This window comes from Canis lupus, chromosome 7 (assembly GCF_011100685.1).
Source record: "Canis lupus familiaris isolate Mischka breed German Shepherd chromosome 7, alternate assembly UU_Cfam_GSD_1.0, whole genome shotgun sequence".
Taxonomy (NCBI): Eukaryota; Metazoa; Chordata; class Mammalia; order Carnivora; family Canidae; genus Canis; species Canis lupus.
In genome coordinates, this window is record NC_049228.1 from 79684850 (window position 1) to 79701902 (window position 17053).

General features: G+C 41.3%; 1 protein-coding gene across 6 annotated transcripts in view; it reads left to right on the top strand.

Moving 5' to 3' along the window:
- The window catches only part of DYM (dymeclin), a 343179-nt gene that overhangs the window by 301565 nt on the left and 24561 nt on the right, over positions 1–17053 (top strand). For 4 of the 6 annotated variants that reach the window (XM_038543986.1, XM_038543991.1, XM_038543989.1 and 1 more), the window contains one exon: positions 6199–6492. The exons of the other annotated variants lie outside the window; for them this stretch is intronic. In XM_038543986.1, the coding sequence (XP_038399914.1) occupies positions 6199–6477 (279 nt within the window). In that variant the 3' untranslated portion in view covers positions 6478–6492. Of the gene's footprint in view, positions 1–6198; positions 6493–17053 lie in introns of those variants that run through there. 6 annotated transcript variants of the gene reach the window in all.

A 17053-nucleotide genomic window follows, 5' to 3' on the forward strand; every position in this document is an offset into this window, starting at 1 on the left:
CTTTTCTTTTCTTTTCTTTTCTTTTCTTTTCTTGTCTTCTCTTTCTGTCTTTCTGTCTTTCTATCTCCCCTGTCTCTTCTTTCTTTCTTATAAATGGTATTTAGGAAACAAGACCTGGGCACTAGGCCACCTTCTTCTTAGAACTCACATACCCTTTCACTTGCTCAGCCAGTGCTTCCTCACTTGTGTTCTCATACCAGGTCCTTTCTTTTATATTTATTTGTCCCCTTGATAAACCTTAACTCCTTTCTTTTGGCTTATTGCTCACTACTTGTGCCTTTAGTCCATTTTTTTTTCTTCCTCTTTGCAATCCTGGATTTTCTTTTCTGATTCCTTTCGTGAATGCTCCTCACCCAAAGGCCCCTCCATGGACCATAACAGATAGTGAAAGTTAATTAGGTCCTTATAATACTTATCTTAAACTGAAACGAATTACAGTATACAGACTACGTGTTTGAACGTTAATCTGCTGTTCATTTGTTATACTATATTCAGAAGTGTTCTCTATATTTTGAGACAGTAACAGAGAAATGAAAATATAACTCTGTTTTTCGGGATTATGGCTAAAGAGAGAGATTTATTGATCTGTGGGAAGTCCCAGGCGAGTTAACTCTTACTTAGAGCAAGATCCTATGGAGACCAAGGTCATAGATAAATCCCTTAGGTCGGCCAGTTCATTTTGTTCTGAAATATAGCAAGAAAGCATACTCTTGACTCCAACTTACCATCTCACTCTGGTTGCAAGAGGGACAGATGATGGAAGAGGGTGATTTAGTCTAAAAAAGGGGGGGAGGGGGGCAGCCCAGGTGGCTCAGCGGTTTAGCGCCGCCTTTGGCCTAGGGTGTGATCCTGGAGACCCGGGATTGAGTCCCATGTCAGGCTCCCTGCATGGAGCCTGCTTTTCTCCCTCTGCCTGTGTCTGTGCCTCTCTCTCTCTCTCTCTCTCTCTCTCTGTCTCTCATGAATAAATAAATAAAATCTTTTAAAAAAAAAAAAAAGAAAGAAAACCATCCCCTGTACTAGAAAAGAAACTAAAGTTATATTTATTCACAGATGGTGAGTCATCCTCAGTTGGTTTAAATGATAGCACATTATTACCACAGATGTTACCAGGAAAAAAGGCTGTTTATCTTTATAATCAAGTCTTATCTCAATTATTTTAATCATCTTTTTGGCTTGAGTATTTATGATAAAACGAATCACTTAAAACCTCTAGAGTTTAATTCATAGAATACTGCTGTATCTAGAGTTGATTGAAAATTCAAGCTGTGTGTTGAATAATATTTGTATTATACAACATGACAACACATTACTGCCTTTCGGTAGTTTACTAATATATACTGATAAAATAATTGTCGGGTATGTAATAATAGCTTTGTGTGCAAGATTGATGTAAAAGAGGTTGTTTGAAATTGGAAGTGCTGTTTTAATAAGGACTTTATGAAAGTGTAGAATAGTGTGAAGTTACTGATTTGTTCTTTCTTAAAATATAAATTAAACATTAAGAAAATTCAGAGTTCTTTCCAACTACCCTTTGGGTTGTTCAAAGGAGCACAATGCTCCTCACTCATGAGAAATAGTCAGCTAATGTCAACTGAAGATGAGCCAAAAGTTTTTGAAGGTTCCCTTGCATTATAGAACTGAAGCCAAATTTGTAGAAGAATTATTCTTCCAATTTTGGGCAAGTAAACATGAAGATCTGGAAGCCCATGGCATAGTAATTGACTTTCAACCAAATAAAATATTTTTCAATCAAATGTTATTTGACATAGCCTTCTAAAATATTTGTGTAATATCCTGTGTGGGAACATATACTCTTTGGATAAATCTGTCTATATAGTTAAACAACTTGGCTGTTCAGAGTAAATAGTATTAATGTCATTCTAAACATCCTCTTCTTACTGGTATTCCGTGAAATCTGGGAAAGGCGATACCAGGTAATTAGTTTTTTCAGACTCTCCTGCATAAACAGAGACATAAAGAACAGGCTCTGAAATCCTAAGTTGCTTATTTCTCCTTTAGGGTTTGGAAGGAAATAAATACAGTTAGTGTGTCCCCCGGGAGTTCAGTTAGAAGCCACAGCTCAACGTTCTCACTGTCTGCGTCCACAGCAGGGCATGTTCGTGGCTCCCATTTTGCTCTGCTCACGAGCAGTGTGCATGTCATGATGATGAGTCCAGGTCTCTGCAGGTTCTCAGGCCACTACACTCCTCGTATTCACTTACGTAAAGTCTCCAGGTTCCCTCTTTTGGGTTTAATGAATTATCTATCATTTGAGAATTAAGGGTTTTACTATATATCTAGAGTTTGAAAATTAGATCATGGAGGGGATTAACTAGAAGATAGCTTCTAGTTGGTGTAGGTAGGAAGCTATGGGATAATCAAGGTTACTGACATAAACTGAACTCATTTCATTCACCTGGTAAACCATAGGAATTAAAAGTGGAGAGGCAGTGTCACTAAATTATTTTGAAATCCTTTATTTTATATGCACCTTTTAGAGTACTTTCACTGTTGTTAGTTACATAAGGAGAAATACAGTTAACTGGAATTTCAAGAATTTTTTTATAACTTCTTAATACTGACTTGCCTAAAAACTGGCCCCCCCTTTTTCTGGGAGTCTCTCCCCATCTGCATCCCCATCCCAAGTGTCTGGCATTTCCCTCTCTCCAGAGCTGATTTCTAAGTGCCACCTGGGGTGCCCACCTGCTGTTGGGTGGCCCACTCCAGGTCCCACAGAGACCACCAAGGGCAGGTCCATAGCTGCACCATCTGTGTCTCCATGGATTTCTCCCCATGGAGTGCAGCCTCCTCTCTAACTCTAGAAGTGCCACTAGCCCCCAAGTTCTGTGAATTCCGATGATTTCCCAAATCCATCCCTCTTTCCCCCTCTGCGCTCCCACTGCCCCCTTTTGCCTCTGCACCTGTCATGCAGTCTGTTACCTTTGCCTCCTGACTGGCGTCCCCACCTCCCTGTTCTTCCTCCCACGGCACCCTTAGCCCTGTTGCTAGAGGTAAGCATCTCCTGTGAGCACGCACACACGGCTCTCCTGAGCCTCGTTCTTGACTTTGGTTCTTGTTCTCCCAGGGTTCCTGTGCTCTGGCCGGCTCACCTCCCCATGGGCGGTCTGGTGACACAGCTGTGCCTTACTCACGCCACTCCTGCGCCTCCCTCCTCTCCTCTCACTGTCTGCAGCTTCATGGCCTTTTGTCACATGAACTGCTTATGCTTCGGGTTCCAGTACGGTCTTTCCCTGTCCTGCGCAGCCCCCCCTGATTCGCCCAGGCGGCATAGACACTGTATAAAGTAACTCTCTCATCCCACCTCTTGGTTCCTTGTATCTTTCCTTCTTCTTGCCCAAAATATTGATTTCTCCTGTGGTCCTTCAGCTCTCCTTATCTATTTCACAGCTTCAGCGCAAAGCATCAAAAGGACTTGATCCGGCAGCCCCGGTGGCGCAGCGGTTTAGCGCCGCCTGCAGCCCAGGGTGTGATCCTGGAGACCCTGGATCGAGTCCTACATCAGGCTCCCTGCATGAAGCCTGCTTCTCCCTCTGCCTGTGTCTCTGCCTCTCTCTCTCTCCTCTCTCTGTATTCTCATGAATAAATAAATAAAATCTTAAAAAAAAGAAAAAAAGACTTGATCCTCTACCCAATGAGAAGTATTTTCTCCATGGGATGCTATACGAAGGAGCCCTTAGCCCAGGCTGTGGGGTGGAGAGGGGGAGGCTTGGGGCCTGTGCCTACCCTTAGCACTAAGCTCCCCCAGCCAACTGTTACTCCTGTATTTTGCTGTTTCCACACCATGTACCTCTGTCCCCAGATTTACCTCTCAGACTATATTCATTCCCTTGTTCCTTTACTGACTTTTCATCATCATAACTTATAGTACACATAACATACAAGCTGCACAGTATAACCTTAAAATGTGGTTTGACTGTTTATTCCATCCTCAGCTAGTCCACTTTATTTATTTTTTAAGATTTTATTTATTTATTCTGTGTCTGTGAGAGACACAGAGAGAAAGAGAGGCAGAGACACAGGCAGACGGAGAAGTCAGGCTCCATCCAGGGAGCCCAACGCGGGGACTTCGTCCCAGGTCTCCAGGATCACGCCCTGGGCTGAAGGCGGCACTAAACCACTGAGCTACCCGGGCTGCCCTAGTCCACAAGACATTGCCTGGACATTTTGAGGGGAATTTCAGGTGTATAAGACACCAACCCTGCCCTTAAACAAGGTGTCACGTTTCAGAAAAGAAAAGGAACCACTTGCAAAGGTCACTCACAAAGCAGGGCAATGTATGCTGCATGTGTGCAGCTCAAATGAATGGTATGGAAGTTAAGTTCTAGAAGAGGTCAGAGCGGGGAAAGGGGACATCGCTGGGAAGGTTGTAAGGAGAAACCTGGACTTGATTGTCTCTGTCTTAAAGGGTTGATGAGGTCTCTGTAGGCTGAGATGAAAAAGGAGAAATCCAGGCAGAGGAAATTTATGGGTGAATGAAAGAGAAAACCCAAGGCAAGTTCAGCTTCATGTCCCACTGAAAGAGTAGTAGTCTTGTAACTCCCGCCAGCAGATTAATGTGGCTGGTGTTACTTAATGACATACTAATGTCATTAGACTCATGGCTTTCAAACCTTTTTGACCGTCACCCACAACAACAACAAAAAAAATGCATCATACACATTTCTATAGAACTAAAACAAAAGTTTTATAGAAGATAAAAGTTTCATTTGCCCTTAGTAAATGTGATGAGCTCTGATATTTCCTATTTCTTTGGGTTTTTTTAATTGACTGGCAGACCTACTAAATCAATTTAATGGTGCACTATTATTTAGTGACTCAGTTTTTTAAATAATCATGAGATTATTGGTTTCCAGAGCATAGCCCTTAGTACAAGCAGTGTTAGCATCCAATAGGAACTTGTTAGAAATGCACATTCTCAGGCCCACCTCAGAATTCCTGAAGTTGGAGTTCTGGGGCTGGGACCCAGCTATGGGTGTTTGAACAAGCCCCAAAGGTGATTTCTGATGTGCGCTCAAGTTTGAAAAGCAAGGCAATAGATAATGACACACACACAAGCTACTGTCCACTCTTCGCTCCTCTCCACCGGTTTCTTTAACCTGCCTCGATGGCTCTCGCCTCCTTCACGTCCCCATTCACTGAGCAACTGAAGCCCGTCTCCCTGAGGCCTGCCCTGATGCCTGGTTTCAGTGTTCACACTTCTAGTCCCCCTAATTCTGCAGTATTTTTTTCTTTCTCCATGTTATTTATTACCTACCAAACTGTGTACCTATTATTCTTCTCCCAGATAATGGAAGCTCCAGGGGGAGCAGAGACCTTCAGGTTTTGTTAACTCGATGTATCCGAAGCTATGTTGGCACCCGTGGGCACTTTGATATTTACCCAGTGGAAGGGAGCCAGGCAGAGAAGGGGTCCTCCGATCACCAAGTGGTGGTCCAAGATGCTGCTCCAAGGAAACACCCTTCTTTGGGGAACGGCTCTCTGTAGGCTTTTTTTGCAAGGTCAACTTTCATGCCAAAATGCCAGAGCTGAGCAAAGTTCAAAGCTGAAGTCCGGTCACTTTGTTGGAATAGTTCGGCTTTCTCCACCTGTCATATTATTCCACACTTGTGCCTTCTGAGAGCTGCACAGCACCGATCCACCCTCCTCCCTGGCGCCCCATCAGGAGGGGCTGCCTGTGCAGCTTAGCCCTGCTGAATTTTTAATAATATCTCTTCTTGGCTGTTGTCCGCCCTGATTTCATTATAGTTCGAGCAGAGGAAACTATTCAGATAAGTGACCTCATTCTATTTCTGCATCTTTCTTGGAAAGGGAAGAGCGTGATGGAGCTACCAGGCTGTCAGGAAGACTGCGGAGCCACCGTGCTGCTCCCTGACCGGTTTGCCCTGCTCTCCTCAGGATACACAGAGCATGTGTGTTCTCAGGTCCAGACGCTGAGAAGAAGCCACTCATGTTCTGATGGGGAAATCAGAGCCCTGGTGCCCGGCGCCGCCCCACCAGCCTCCTCCTCAGATTCAGTCAGCTGTTGGCTTCTAACTACTTGAATTGTCACAATGGCCTTGTTTGACTTTGTCTCCTGTAATTTTTTATGACTTTAGACTTTAATTTTTTTCTTACAGTTTTCTCTCTTCTTTTTGGAATATTCTCAATTCCTTTTTACTTTTGGCTGGATTCTAGGAAGCCCGAAGTCTAAAAGATACAGGTCTGTGCTGGGCCTCCATCCTGAGGAAAGAAGTACTGGTTACATTCCTGTCAAAGTTTCCCCAAACCCAAAATGATCTCTGCAGAAGTCTGACGGTCAAAGTGGCTCCCCGTCCTGTGCTAAGCTCCTGGAGTTTCTTGTCCAGGAAAGACAAAAATCAAGTCTTCCTCATAAGGTACTTGTGTCTCTTACGGAACAGTAAACACCAGCCCATTAGTGGTTCAGGAGACCGCTGGAGTGATACTGGCAGCTGATCTTCAGGACCATTTGATCCCCCATTAGGACCATCTTGTGGAATACATGATCTCAAATGCCTGCACACACGTGTGCACACACCCCCAACACACACACACGTGCAGGATGTCGTTCTTGCTTTCCATGTTGCCAGTCTGCACGTCAGGGAGGAAGCAAATGGGGAATCTTCTGGGAGAGTCAGTCCCTCGATCAAATCTCTCAGAGCAATTTTTCAGGACAAGGACGGGAGGAAGCGTGATAGAACGTTGATAATGTGGATGTTGGAATCCTTTCTGTGTGGGTCTTACGTAAGAACAAATCTGCTCACACTTTTTTCTTTCTATCCAAGGCAAGAGTTCCCAGAGAATGAACAGTCATCTAGAGCACTGTTTTCAAATGCATATTTCTGAGTCTCGCCTCAGATTTTGACTCACCGTTTTGGTGATGAACTTGGTAATCATTCTTTTTATTTATTTTTATTTTTATTTTTCTAATAGGCTCCATGCTGAATGTGGAGCCCAACATGGGACTTGAACTCACAATCCTGAGATCATGACCAGAGTTGAGATCAAGAGTAGGACACTTAACCAACTGAGTCACTCAAGCACCCGATTTTTTTTTTCTGGGAATCTGTCTTTTTTAAGTAGTTTTCTGAATGATCCAGATGATATACCAGATTGGGGAATCACTGTTGTATGGCCTGGTTTTCTCCAAATCCCTACCCTCATAAAAGCTAAAGAGAATGGCAGGCCCGGTGGTGCAGCGGTTTAGCACCGCCTGTAGCCCAGGGTGTGATCCTGGAGACCCGGGATCGAGTCCCATATCAGGTTCCCTGCATGGAGCCTGCTTCTCCCTCTGCCTGTGTCTCTGCCTCTCTCTCTCTCTCTCTCTCTGTCTCTATGAATAAATAAATAAAATCTTTAAAAAAATAAAAATAAAAATAAAAAAATAAAAAAAATAAAGCTAAAGAGATGATGGCTGGGGTTACTAGTTAGCCGTGATAGAAGCAGAGCAGTTTTATCATCCTTTACTAAGTAACACTGAGAACTTTTACCTGATGAACCTTAAAGTAGATTTCTTTTACATGTAACCCAAATATAAGATACCACAGTTACATCATAAATTCGACAAATAGCAAAAACTTAAAGTCTATGTCTCTTAAAACATTACATCTGCTCTTCAGTCTGACATAAATATCCCTCTTTTGGCTCTTCTTCCTTCGTTGTTTACCATCTAATTACATTTACTGAACACTTGCTCTGTGCCAGGTCCTCTGCTAGGTTTTGTTTTGTTTAAAGATTTTATTTATTTGAGAGAGTATGCACAAGGTAAGGGGAGAGGGAGAGAGAATCTCAAGCAGATTCCACACTGAGTGCAGAGCCTGATGTGGGGCTCGATCTCATGACCCTGAGATCATGACCTGAGCCGAAACCAAGAGTCAGCCACCTAACCGACAGAGCCACCCAGGCACCCCTCTGTATAGGTGTTCTTATTTAGTCTTCTCAAAAACTGTAAGAAATATAAAGGTAATTTACATTTTGCAAGTGAGGAAACAGGCTAAGGAGAATATAATGGCTTGTCTAAGATTATTTCAGTCCATCCTATTTTCGAGCCATAAATTTTAGCTGTTCTTTCTTTTAAATCTTAAATTTTTGTCTCCTCTTAAACTAAAGCGTTTATAATACACCTGTTAAGTTCTTGGATTCGGCAGCATCATACTCAGCGTTATAGAGTAAACCTAAAATGTTTGAAATTAGACCCGTTGCTACTTTATAGAATACTCCAACATATAGCGAATATTTTCTCATACATAATATTGAAACTGCACTAAACATGCAGCAGCTTCATGTCATACTTAACTTTTAGAATAGCCTTTCCTAATAAATAGTCTTACACGTGGTACTTGCTATGATGTTTTGTGTTACTTTGTTTAGTGTAACTAGAGTAGATTTATAAGCAGTTGATAGGATTGTTTTCTTCCTTGCAATGAGTGAGAAGTAGATTAAACCTAGCTTTTACTTTGTGATCCCAGAGTATAAAAATTCAGTCTTTGTTATCATTACATCTCGAATATAGTCATGAAAACTAAAACACATAATTGAAAAGTGATAAAAATCTGATTGTTCTGTAGTCAAAGAATTTTTACCCAGTTTTCCAAACCATGGTTTCCAGTGACCGAGGGGCACACGTTTGCCATGCAAGGGCAGCTGTGGAAAATGTTGATTCTCTTCCACGGAAAAGGAAACCTTAAACTGTGTGGTTTTATCTTTAAATCTCTGCTGTTGGTTTTGATAGAATTATTTTCTTTGGTATGGGTAGAAATTTGTGATTCACAAACTAAAATTTCCTAAGGACAGATTCTACTATGGTGGTTAAAAAAAAAAAATCAAACCGTTATCCATCTGTCTCCATCTTGACTTTTCCATTAGGTTGACCAAAGGATAATTACTAAGATTGTTCCATTGCCTTTACAGCTACTGTTCCAGTCATTTTCTGTGATCCTTACAAAATATTGTGTAATGCAATTTATGACCCTAAAAGGCTCCCTGATAGTTACAAAATTACTTATTTTTAATGGGTAATAAGTGAAAAATGAATTATTTCTGAAAAAGATGACTGATAAATTATAATAATTTGTTCTGAGGGTTCTGCTTATTAATGCTCTCAAGTCAGAAAAAAAATTTTTTAAAGCAAAAGAATAAGAAAACTGTAATTGTGTTTGGTTCTAATGATTTTTTTTTATTTTTTTTAAATTTTTATTTATTTATGATAGTCACAGAGAGAGAGAGGCGCAGAGACACAGGCAGAGGGAGAAGCAGGCTCCATGCACCGGGAGCCCGATGTGGGATTCGATCCCGGGTCTCCAGGATTGCGCCCTGGGCCAAAGGCAGGCGCCAAACCGCTGCGCCACCCAGGGATCCCTGTAGTGATTTTTTAAAGAGCTGTTCTCAATGGAGCATACACATCCCAAAAGCTTCTGAATATTTTAAGGTGTAAAAGACTAAAGCCCACTACTCTAATTCCTTACACATAGCAAAACTAGTTCCTTTGGAGGAACAAAACTACCTCATTTCTGGGGCAAGTTGGGAAGAGGAGTGATTGGCTCATAAATAATCATGCCGAGGATCTGGTGAGCATCTGGCCATACTCGTTAAGGTTTCTTTGTACTGCATTTGTTGGTGTTAGAAGACTTGAGGCCATGAAAGCCCGGTTCTATGAAGAACATGGGTACTATTCATGCCTGTCAGTGAATTGAGGGTAATTAATAAACCTATGTAACAGTTTTTGTTTTCCTGCCAATTCAGCTCATCCAGGTTCCTTATAAGGTTCTTGCTTGAGAGCTCCAAGGGCAGCAGGAAGTACCTTAGGCACTGTATGATAATTGGAAGCAACCTAATCCATTTTGAAAACTTCTAAGTAAGGTCTTCAACACAAGCACAGCTAAATATATGAATGTGGACAAATACCTCAGGGGATTTCCTAATCTCTGACCACTGTAGTGCCGATTTCTAGACTATGAGGATCACTACCAGTATGCCCCTCTTTAAAAAAAATCAAATATACAAAAACCCCAGTATTAAAAAATGATCAATTATAGGCTAATTATTTGTGTCCAGAAAGGGTCTATGCTCATTTAAAGGTTTCTTCCATGCTCTTCCAAATAGAAATGACCTTGTTACATATAAAATAAGGAAACAGTTTTTAAAAAGCACTTCAAGTAAGTTTTTGTTTGGCATTGAGGAAGTTAAACCTGCCCTGTGTTTGGTATTGAATTTTATTATTGTTCACTAATCTTACAGTGAGATTGGAAGGAACATGTTTTATACCAATTTTCAGAAGTTGAGTCATGAGGATAAGTGGTTCATGGTCATGCATCATATGTATGATGTAGTCAAGGTTCCATTTGTTAATAAAGCCAACCGCCTTTTTTTTTTTTTTGCTTTTTAAACTGTGAGCAGTGTCATATGTAGATGACTATATGAACTATAGATGTGCACTTTAAAAGAATAATGACAAAGTGAGTATCTGTGCAGTCAGTAGTCAGATCAAGAAATGAAACATTATCAACAGCCCAGAAGTCCCTAGAAAGAAACACTGTCCTGATTTTGGAGGTGACTATCTTCCTCTTCATAATTTTACCATCCGTGTGTATATTCCCACAATATGGTTTCCTATTTTTTAACTTTTCATAAATGGAATCACGCAGTTTATTTTTCTTTGCACCTTTCTTCTTTCATTCAACATTATTTATGAGAGACGTTTTTGTTTTTATGTGAAATTTTGTCCATTCCACCAATGTGTTAGTATTAGGTTGTGTAAATAGCCCATGGTGTTAGATTGTGTAAAATCTCCATGGTTTATCCGTTCTACTTTGGTAGATATTCAGATTATTTTCAGTTTTAAGCACCTTAAGCATAAATTGCATTATACAACACTTTGTGTAAGGATCATAGCAAACGACTTAAACTGGAAAGGCAGTGGAGCAATCTCAGTAATTATCCTATGGTCAACCTAAAAAAGTTTCCATGCTATCTTGTATACAAATATGTGTATATATTTTAATCTCTCATTTCATTTTTTAGTTCTTTGCACTGCTTCCTTGGTTTATATCTGCCCCATAGCATCTAGCACAATACAGTGCCTTGCACATCAGATTCATCAGGTATTACTGAATGAATTAAGATGGTGTGGTTGAAAATTAGCTTGAGAACACCTGCGTCTGGGTATCATGGACTAAGACCCCACCATATGACAACCCCAGCAGAAACAACTATAAAGCATAGACAGATGATACAAAATACAGCTAATGTTTAAGGCACTGGGGAGTGAATAGATGCAAACAGACTCCCATAGGGAGTTCTTGCTCATTTAGAGGAAGGAGTTCGGAAGCTATATACAGAAGTTTCCATGTCATTGGCTTTTAGCCTAGGGCTAAGCACTGTCCATGTAGTTTACTCCATGGTGGTGAGGGGCTCATGTGTAAAAACTTAGTTTTTCTGGCCTGAAGAACCACAGAAGCAAAGCTGGGAAAGCATGAGCGCTGAGGAGAGTAGAGGAATCCCAGAAGAGAAAGAGCCCAAGGAGGAATCCCAAACAGTGTCTGTCCCCATCTCTGAGTGATCCCTGAACCATATGTGGAAAACAGAGCAACTCAGCCAAAAAAAAGTCTGAAAGAAGACCAGACTTACACCCTGAAGAGAAAGAAGAGTGAACAGATGTATGAAGACTCTAGTGGAGACTGTACTTTCACTTGGAGGATGGGAAATAACAAACTTACCTCCTATATCTGAGGCTTTTAGCCTGGGCTAGTTGCAGTCAGTCCATGGTACACACAGCAGAATTGGGGTGCATGAGGAAGGTTGTAACCTTTCTGGCCTGGAGAACCAGAAAAGAGAAGCAGAGCATCAGTAAAGTCTGAAAACAGTGGAAGAATCCCAGGAGAAAAGAAATCAGAAGGGGATCCTACTACCCACACCTCTGACTAAAGTTTGAACCGCACATCTATAGACCAGATTTTTTTTTTTAATTTTTTGTTTATTTAGTCATAAGAGACACAGAGAGAGGCAGAGGGAGGAGAAGCAGGCTCCATGCAGGATCCCAATGCGGGACTCGATCCGAGAACTCCAGGATCACTTCCTGAGCCGAAGGCAGACACCCAACCGCTGAGCCACCCAGGTGTCCCTGTAGACCAGATTTTAAGCAGCTCAGCTAAAGACAAAGTTCTGAACGAGAGACCAGAGCTGCTACATAAAATACAGAGTTTGCTCAAGCCCAGACAAGAATCTCCACAACTTGATATTATTCAGGATGCAATCCAAAATTTGCCGACATCCAAGGAACCAAGAAAATGGAACACGTTCTCTACATAAAAGAAAATCAATTGAATTCAACCCCAAGATGAACCAGATGTTTGAACTAACAGACAAGTTACTATAACTCTCCTCAATGTTTTCATTGCATAAAACATGCCTTCAATGCATGAAAAATCTCAACAGAGAAATGAGAAGTCTCAGCAGAGAAATAGAAATGATAAAAAAGAACCAAGTGGAAAAAAGACAGAAATTTGCAAATATAAGATGCTAACACTAAGCACAGAGAATCCCACATCGAGGCACACAATCAGCAGAAAGCCAGTGATAAGGACCAAGAGAAAAAAGGTGCACTACATAGAGGAGCATAGCAATCCAACTAACAGATCACTTCTTATTAGGAACCATAGAGTCTTGAAGAAAATGGAACAAAATCTTTAAAGTATGAAAGAAAAACAATTGTCAACTCAGAATTCTATATCCAATGACAACATCATTCAAGAATGAAAATAAGACACCACCAAGTGTAAGAAAACCAAGAGAACTTGTTGCCAGCACACTTGTATAATACAAAATGCTAACGAAGTTCTTTAAGCTGAATAGAAATGTTCCCGGATGGAAACTCAGATTTTTGGAAAACAATGAATATGTACTGGAGTGGTAGGTGTCTGGGTAAATGCCAATTATAGCATAAAGGATAGGAGAGGATGGATATGGTCCTATATGATGAATTATGATCTGTAAGTTGGCTGTGAGAGGTTAAAGATGTGTATTGCAATCCCAAGGGCAGCCACTATACAAATAATACAAAAATGAATAACTAAAAAGCCAGCAGAACAGAAATCTAAAAAATATTCAAATGATTCTCCCTTCCCCCATAAGGCAGGGAAGGGGAGGAGCAAGGGAAGAAAAAGGATTAAAATAAACAGGAAATAAGGTGGTGGACCCTAACCCAGTCACATCAATAAATATATAAAATGTTCGTGCACTAAACACTCATTAAAAGGCAGGGAACATCAGAATGGATCAAATAAGGCCCAGTTCTATGCTGTCTGCAGAGGAAGTGCTTTAAGTTATAAAGATGTAGATAAATTGACAGCAAATGATGGAAGAAAGAAGAGGTGCCATGCAAACAGGAAGCATAAAAAGGTTAAAGTGCCTATTAATGTCAGATAATACAGATTTCATACCAAAACCTAGAACGAAGTGGGGGATATTTCATAATGTACAGTTCAGCAGGACATCAGTAATTGTAGATATATAGGGACCAGTAAGAGAACATCAAAATCCTGCAGCAGAAAACTGGCAGAATTAAAGACAGAAAGGGATGTCTCCATTGTTGTTGGAGATTTTAACACCCCTCTCAGCGCTTGGTAGAACAACTAGGCAAACAAGAATCAACGAAGACCTGGCAGGTCTGGAAAATACTATCTGACTTGATTAGTATTCGTAGAACATTTCCCCTAACAGTGGGAGAATTCACATTCTTTTTGAATGCACATGGCACATTAAGACCAAAATAGATCATATTCCGAGCCATGGAACAAGCCTCAATAATTGTAAAAATGTTAGAATTATCAAAGTTAAATGCAATGATGAGAGAAATTAATAAAACACGAGGTGGCTGAGTGGCGCACTCAATTAAGCGTCTGACTCTTGGTGTCAGCTCAGGTCATGATCTCAGGGTTGTGGGATTGAGCCCCATGTCTTGCTTAGTGCTTGCTCAGTGCGGAGTCTGCTTAGGCTTCTCTTCCTCTCTCTCTGCCCTTCCCTCCACACACACATACACACACAGGCTCATTCACAGGCTCACTCACACTCTGTCTCTCTCACATAAATCTTTTTATAAAATGCTAAAAAAGGCAAAACTGTGACCAAAAGAAAGTCATGGCTGCCTTGGGTGAAGGGTAAGTGCAAAAGGGCAAGAGAGGGCTTCTTAGTGTGAGGGAACTACACTTTATCATTATTGTGGTGATGATTGCAGAAAAGCACCCAAATAGCAAAATTTATTGAACACTGAAATTATTGGATGTTGTTGCATGATAATCTCAATAAACAAACAAGAGGAGACAATTTGGTCATTTTCACCTAACAGATACCAGAGTTCAATTCAAAAATTTAATCAGAAGGGCGCCTGGCTGGCCCATCAGTAGAGCATGCCATTTCTTGATCTCTAGGTTGTAAGTTCAAGCCCCACGTTGGGTGTAAGGATTACTTAAAAATCAAACCTTCAAAAAACAAAAATTTAACTGAAGACCAAAAGGAAAAAGAAGAAAAAGTACTTTTGTGAAGCTCCCTGGCTGTGCAGGGTCCCATGCATTTTACCAGTTGAGAAAAGGGCTGATTTATGGTTGGATCCTTTAAAGAGTTCAGATTTTGGAAAAAGCTTTACAGGCAGCAGTCCTACAGAGGACTCGAGCATTCTTTCTCTGCATCCTTCTCACAGTCCAGAGCTTGTCCTTGTGCCAGAATAAAAGCTATTTAATACCTGCCCTCAAAAACCAAGCTTCTTTAGGTGGAACAAGAAAAAGATTTTCCATCCAAGCATATTGTCTGCCAAAAAGTTATCACGGCTGGCAGCAGTGGTGTGTTATGTGGCATCCACAGCTGGTCTGTGGCGCTCCCAGGGAAGATTCTGGGATTCGGTACCTGCATAGATTGTTTGAAAGCAGAATGTACAACTCACTTCTTCCCAGGTGTCTTCAGGATGTGAAGGTTCTACACTTTACATTGTGCCTACTTTTTTATACAGGAGGTCTTCATATAAAAAGTAAAAAAGGGCTCCTGAAACATCATTTCGTGTGGTTTATAGTCTCAAAACCTAGACAGCACAGTGCTCGTTGTTACGTTGGAGTGGTAAATTACTTGCACAATTACAATCTGATGTTTTGCCAGAACATATTTCAGTAGTTTACTTCTGGCATAATCTCTGTAGCACGGAGAGTAAACCAAAAGTAGGAAAATAGTTTCTAGAGTCATCTACAACTAGAAAGGCATGGCAGTTTTTCTTAATGTGTCTTCCAGACTCAACATCGTAAGACTTGTCAGATGATCACAACTATATCCGTATTTATACGTACGTGACTGTGTGTGTGTGTGTGTTCACCCACCCGACATAGCCCCATACACACACAGACAGGGAGATCATTCCCCAAAAGGAAAGCATTCACTTACTCTGAGCAGTAAGATTAAGGATGGGTTGGGTTTATCTGTTTGCTTGCTTAAAACTCATTTGGATGTTGTTCTGCTTCTGCGGTACCAGGGTGCTGCTGCTAACACATTTCTGACATTGCTCTATCGAAATGAAGGATAAACATTACCATAGCCTCAACATAGGAAAATGTGTGTTAGCAAGCTTTTAAATGTGTGGGGTTTCAGCTCTTCCCATGTTATATCAGATCCTTACTGTAAACTCGCCAGAATGTTTCCCAGCAGAAAATAATAATTATGTCTTCCACTGGAAAGAGCACTTCATAAAACTTTTTTTTTCTATAAAACAGAGTAAACATTCTTTTGATCCCTCTGCTTTCCCACCTCAGAACTTAAACTACCATTCCTTCTTTCCAAGACTCACAGTAGTAAATGTTTTGAATTCTCAGTGTTGGAAAAATCTTGACATTTTATAGCATTACCAGCCACCGCCATCATCAAGACGCAGATGAAATTTCGCATCTTTAGTTTAGCTCATCATACCCATTGCCAGTTTCCCAAGTAAGGCTCCAGAAATGTGTTTTCTTTTTGACCCTGTCGTCGGCTCCTTGTTTATCCCTCTCTGAACCTGCCTGTGCCTCTGAGTCCTCAGCTCTATATTGGCTATATTTGTTCACTTCAGCTATACTCACATTTCTGACTGACTCTGATCCTTGGGTGCAAGTCTGAGGAGATGGGAGCCCTGGTGGCTCAGGGGTTTGAGCGTCTGCCTTCGGCTTAGTGTATGACTCTGGGGTCCTGAGATCGAGTCCCACATCGGGCTCCCCACAAGGAGCCTGCTTCTCCGTCTGCCTGTATCTCTGCCTCTCTCTCTGTGTCTCTCATGAATAAATAAAATCTTGGAAGGGAGGAAGGGAGGGAAAAAAGAAAAATGTGAGGAGAGGCATACAGAATAGTGGGAGTGGAAGAGGACCCCATACTCAGGCTTGATCTGCCCCCCCCCCCCCAGCACGCTCTGCTCTCAGAAGGGCAAGGACTGTGACTCGCGTCCACTGGGAAGCACCTGAAGGAAGGAAATGCACACTGAGAGAGAGGCAGTTTCCCTGGCCACTCCTCCTCCTCAGCCCCTCACGTTTTCAGCCGTCCAGACCCTGGGTCCTAGCTCTTCCCGCACTGTCTAGCGGATACAGATCACGCTGGCCACCCTTCGCCAGCAAGGAGGCAGAAGTTGAGGTGAGGATCTGAAAGCAGCCACATTCAGAAGAAAACAGAAAAAAAACATTTTAGGTCTTCTGGAACTTACTGTGTAAGAAGCCCATGTGCTTTGCAGAATACTTAAAAGAAACAGCTCTTGAGATTAATTAAAGGCCTCAGATGTGCTTTTGGCTATTAAATACAGTCATTTGTAGCTCTGTTCTACAAAGCACTGACGATTAACCTTTAAATACTCTATTTTCATGTTATGAACCAGGCTAATGCTCCTACCACAGGTAATGAGCCCTATTTTTAAATTAAACCTTTCAGTTTTTCCAGTTTTGCTTATTTTCTGAATTTAGAAGTACCATGCACAGTTATTTTACGTGTAGATAATTAAAAATGTGAAGTATTCAGTTTATCATCCCAATATTTAGAAATT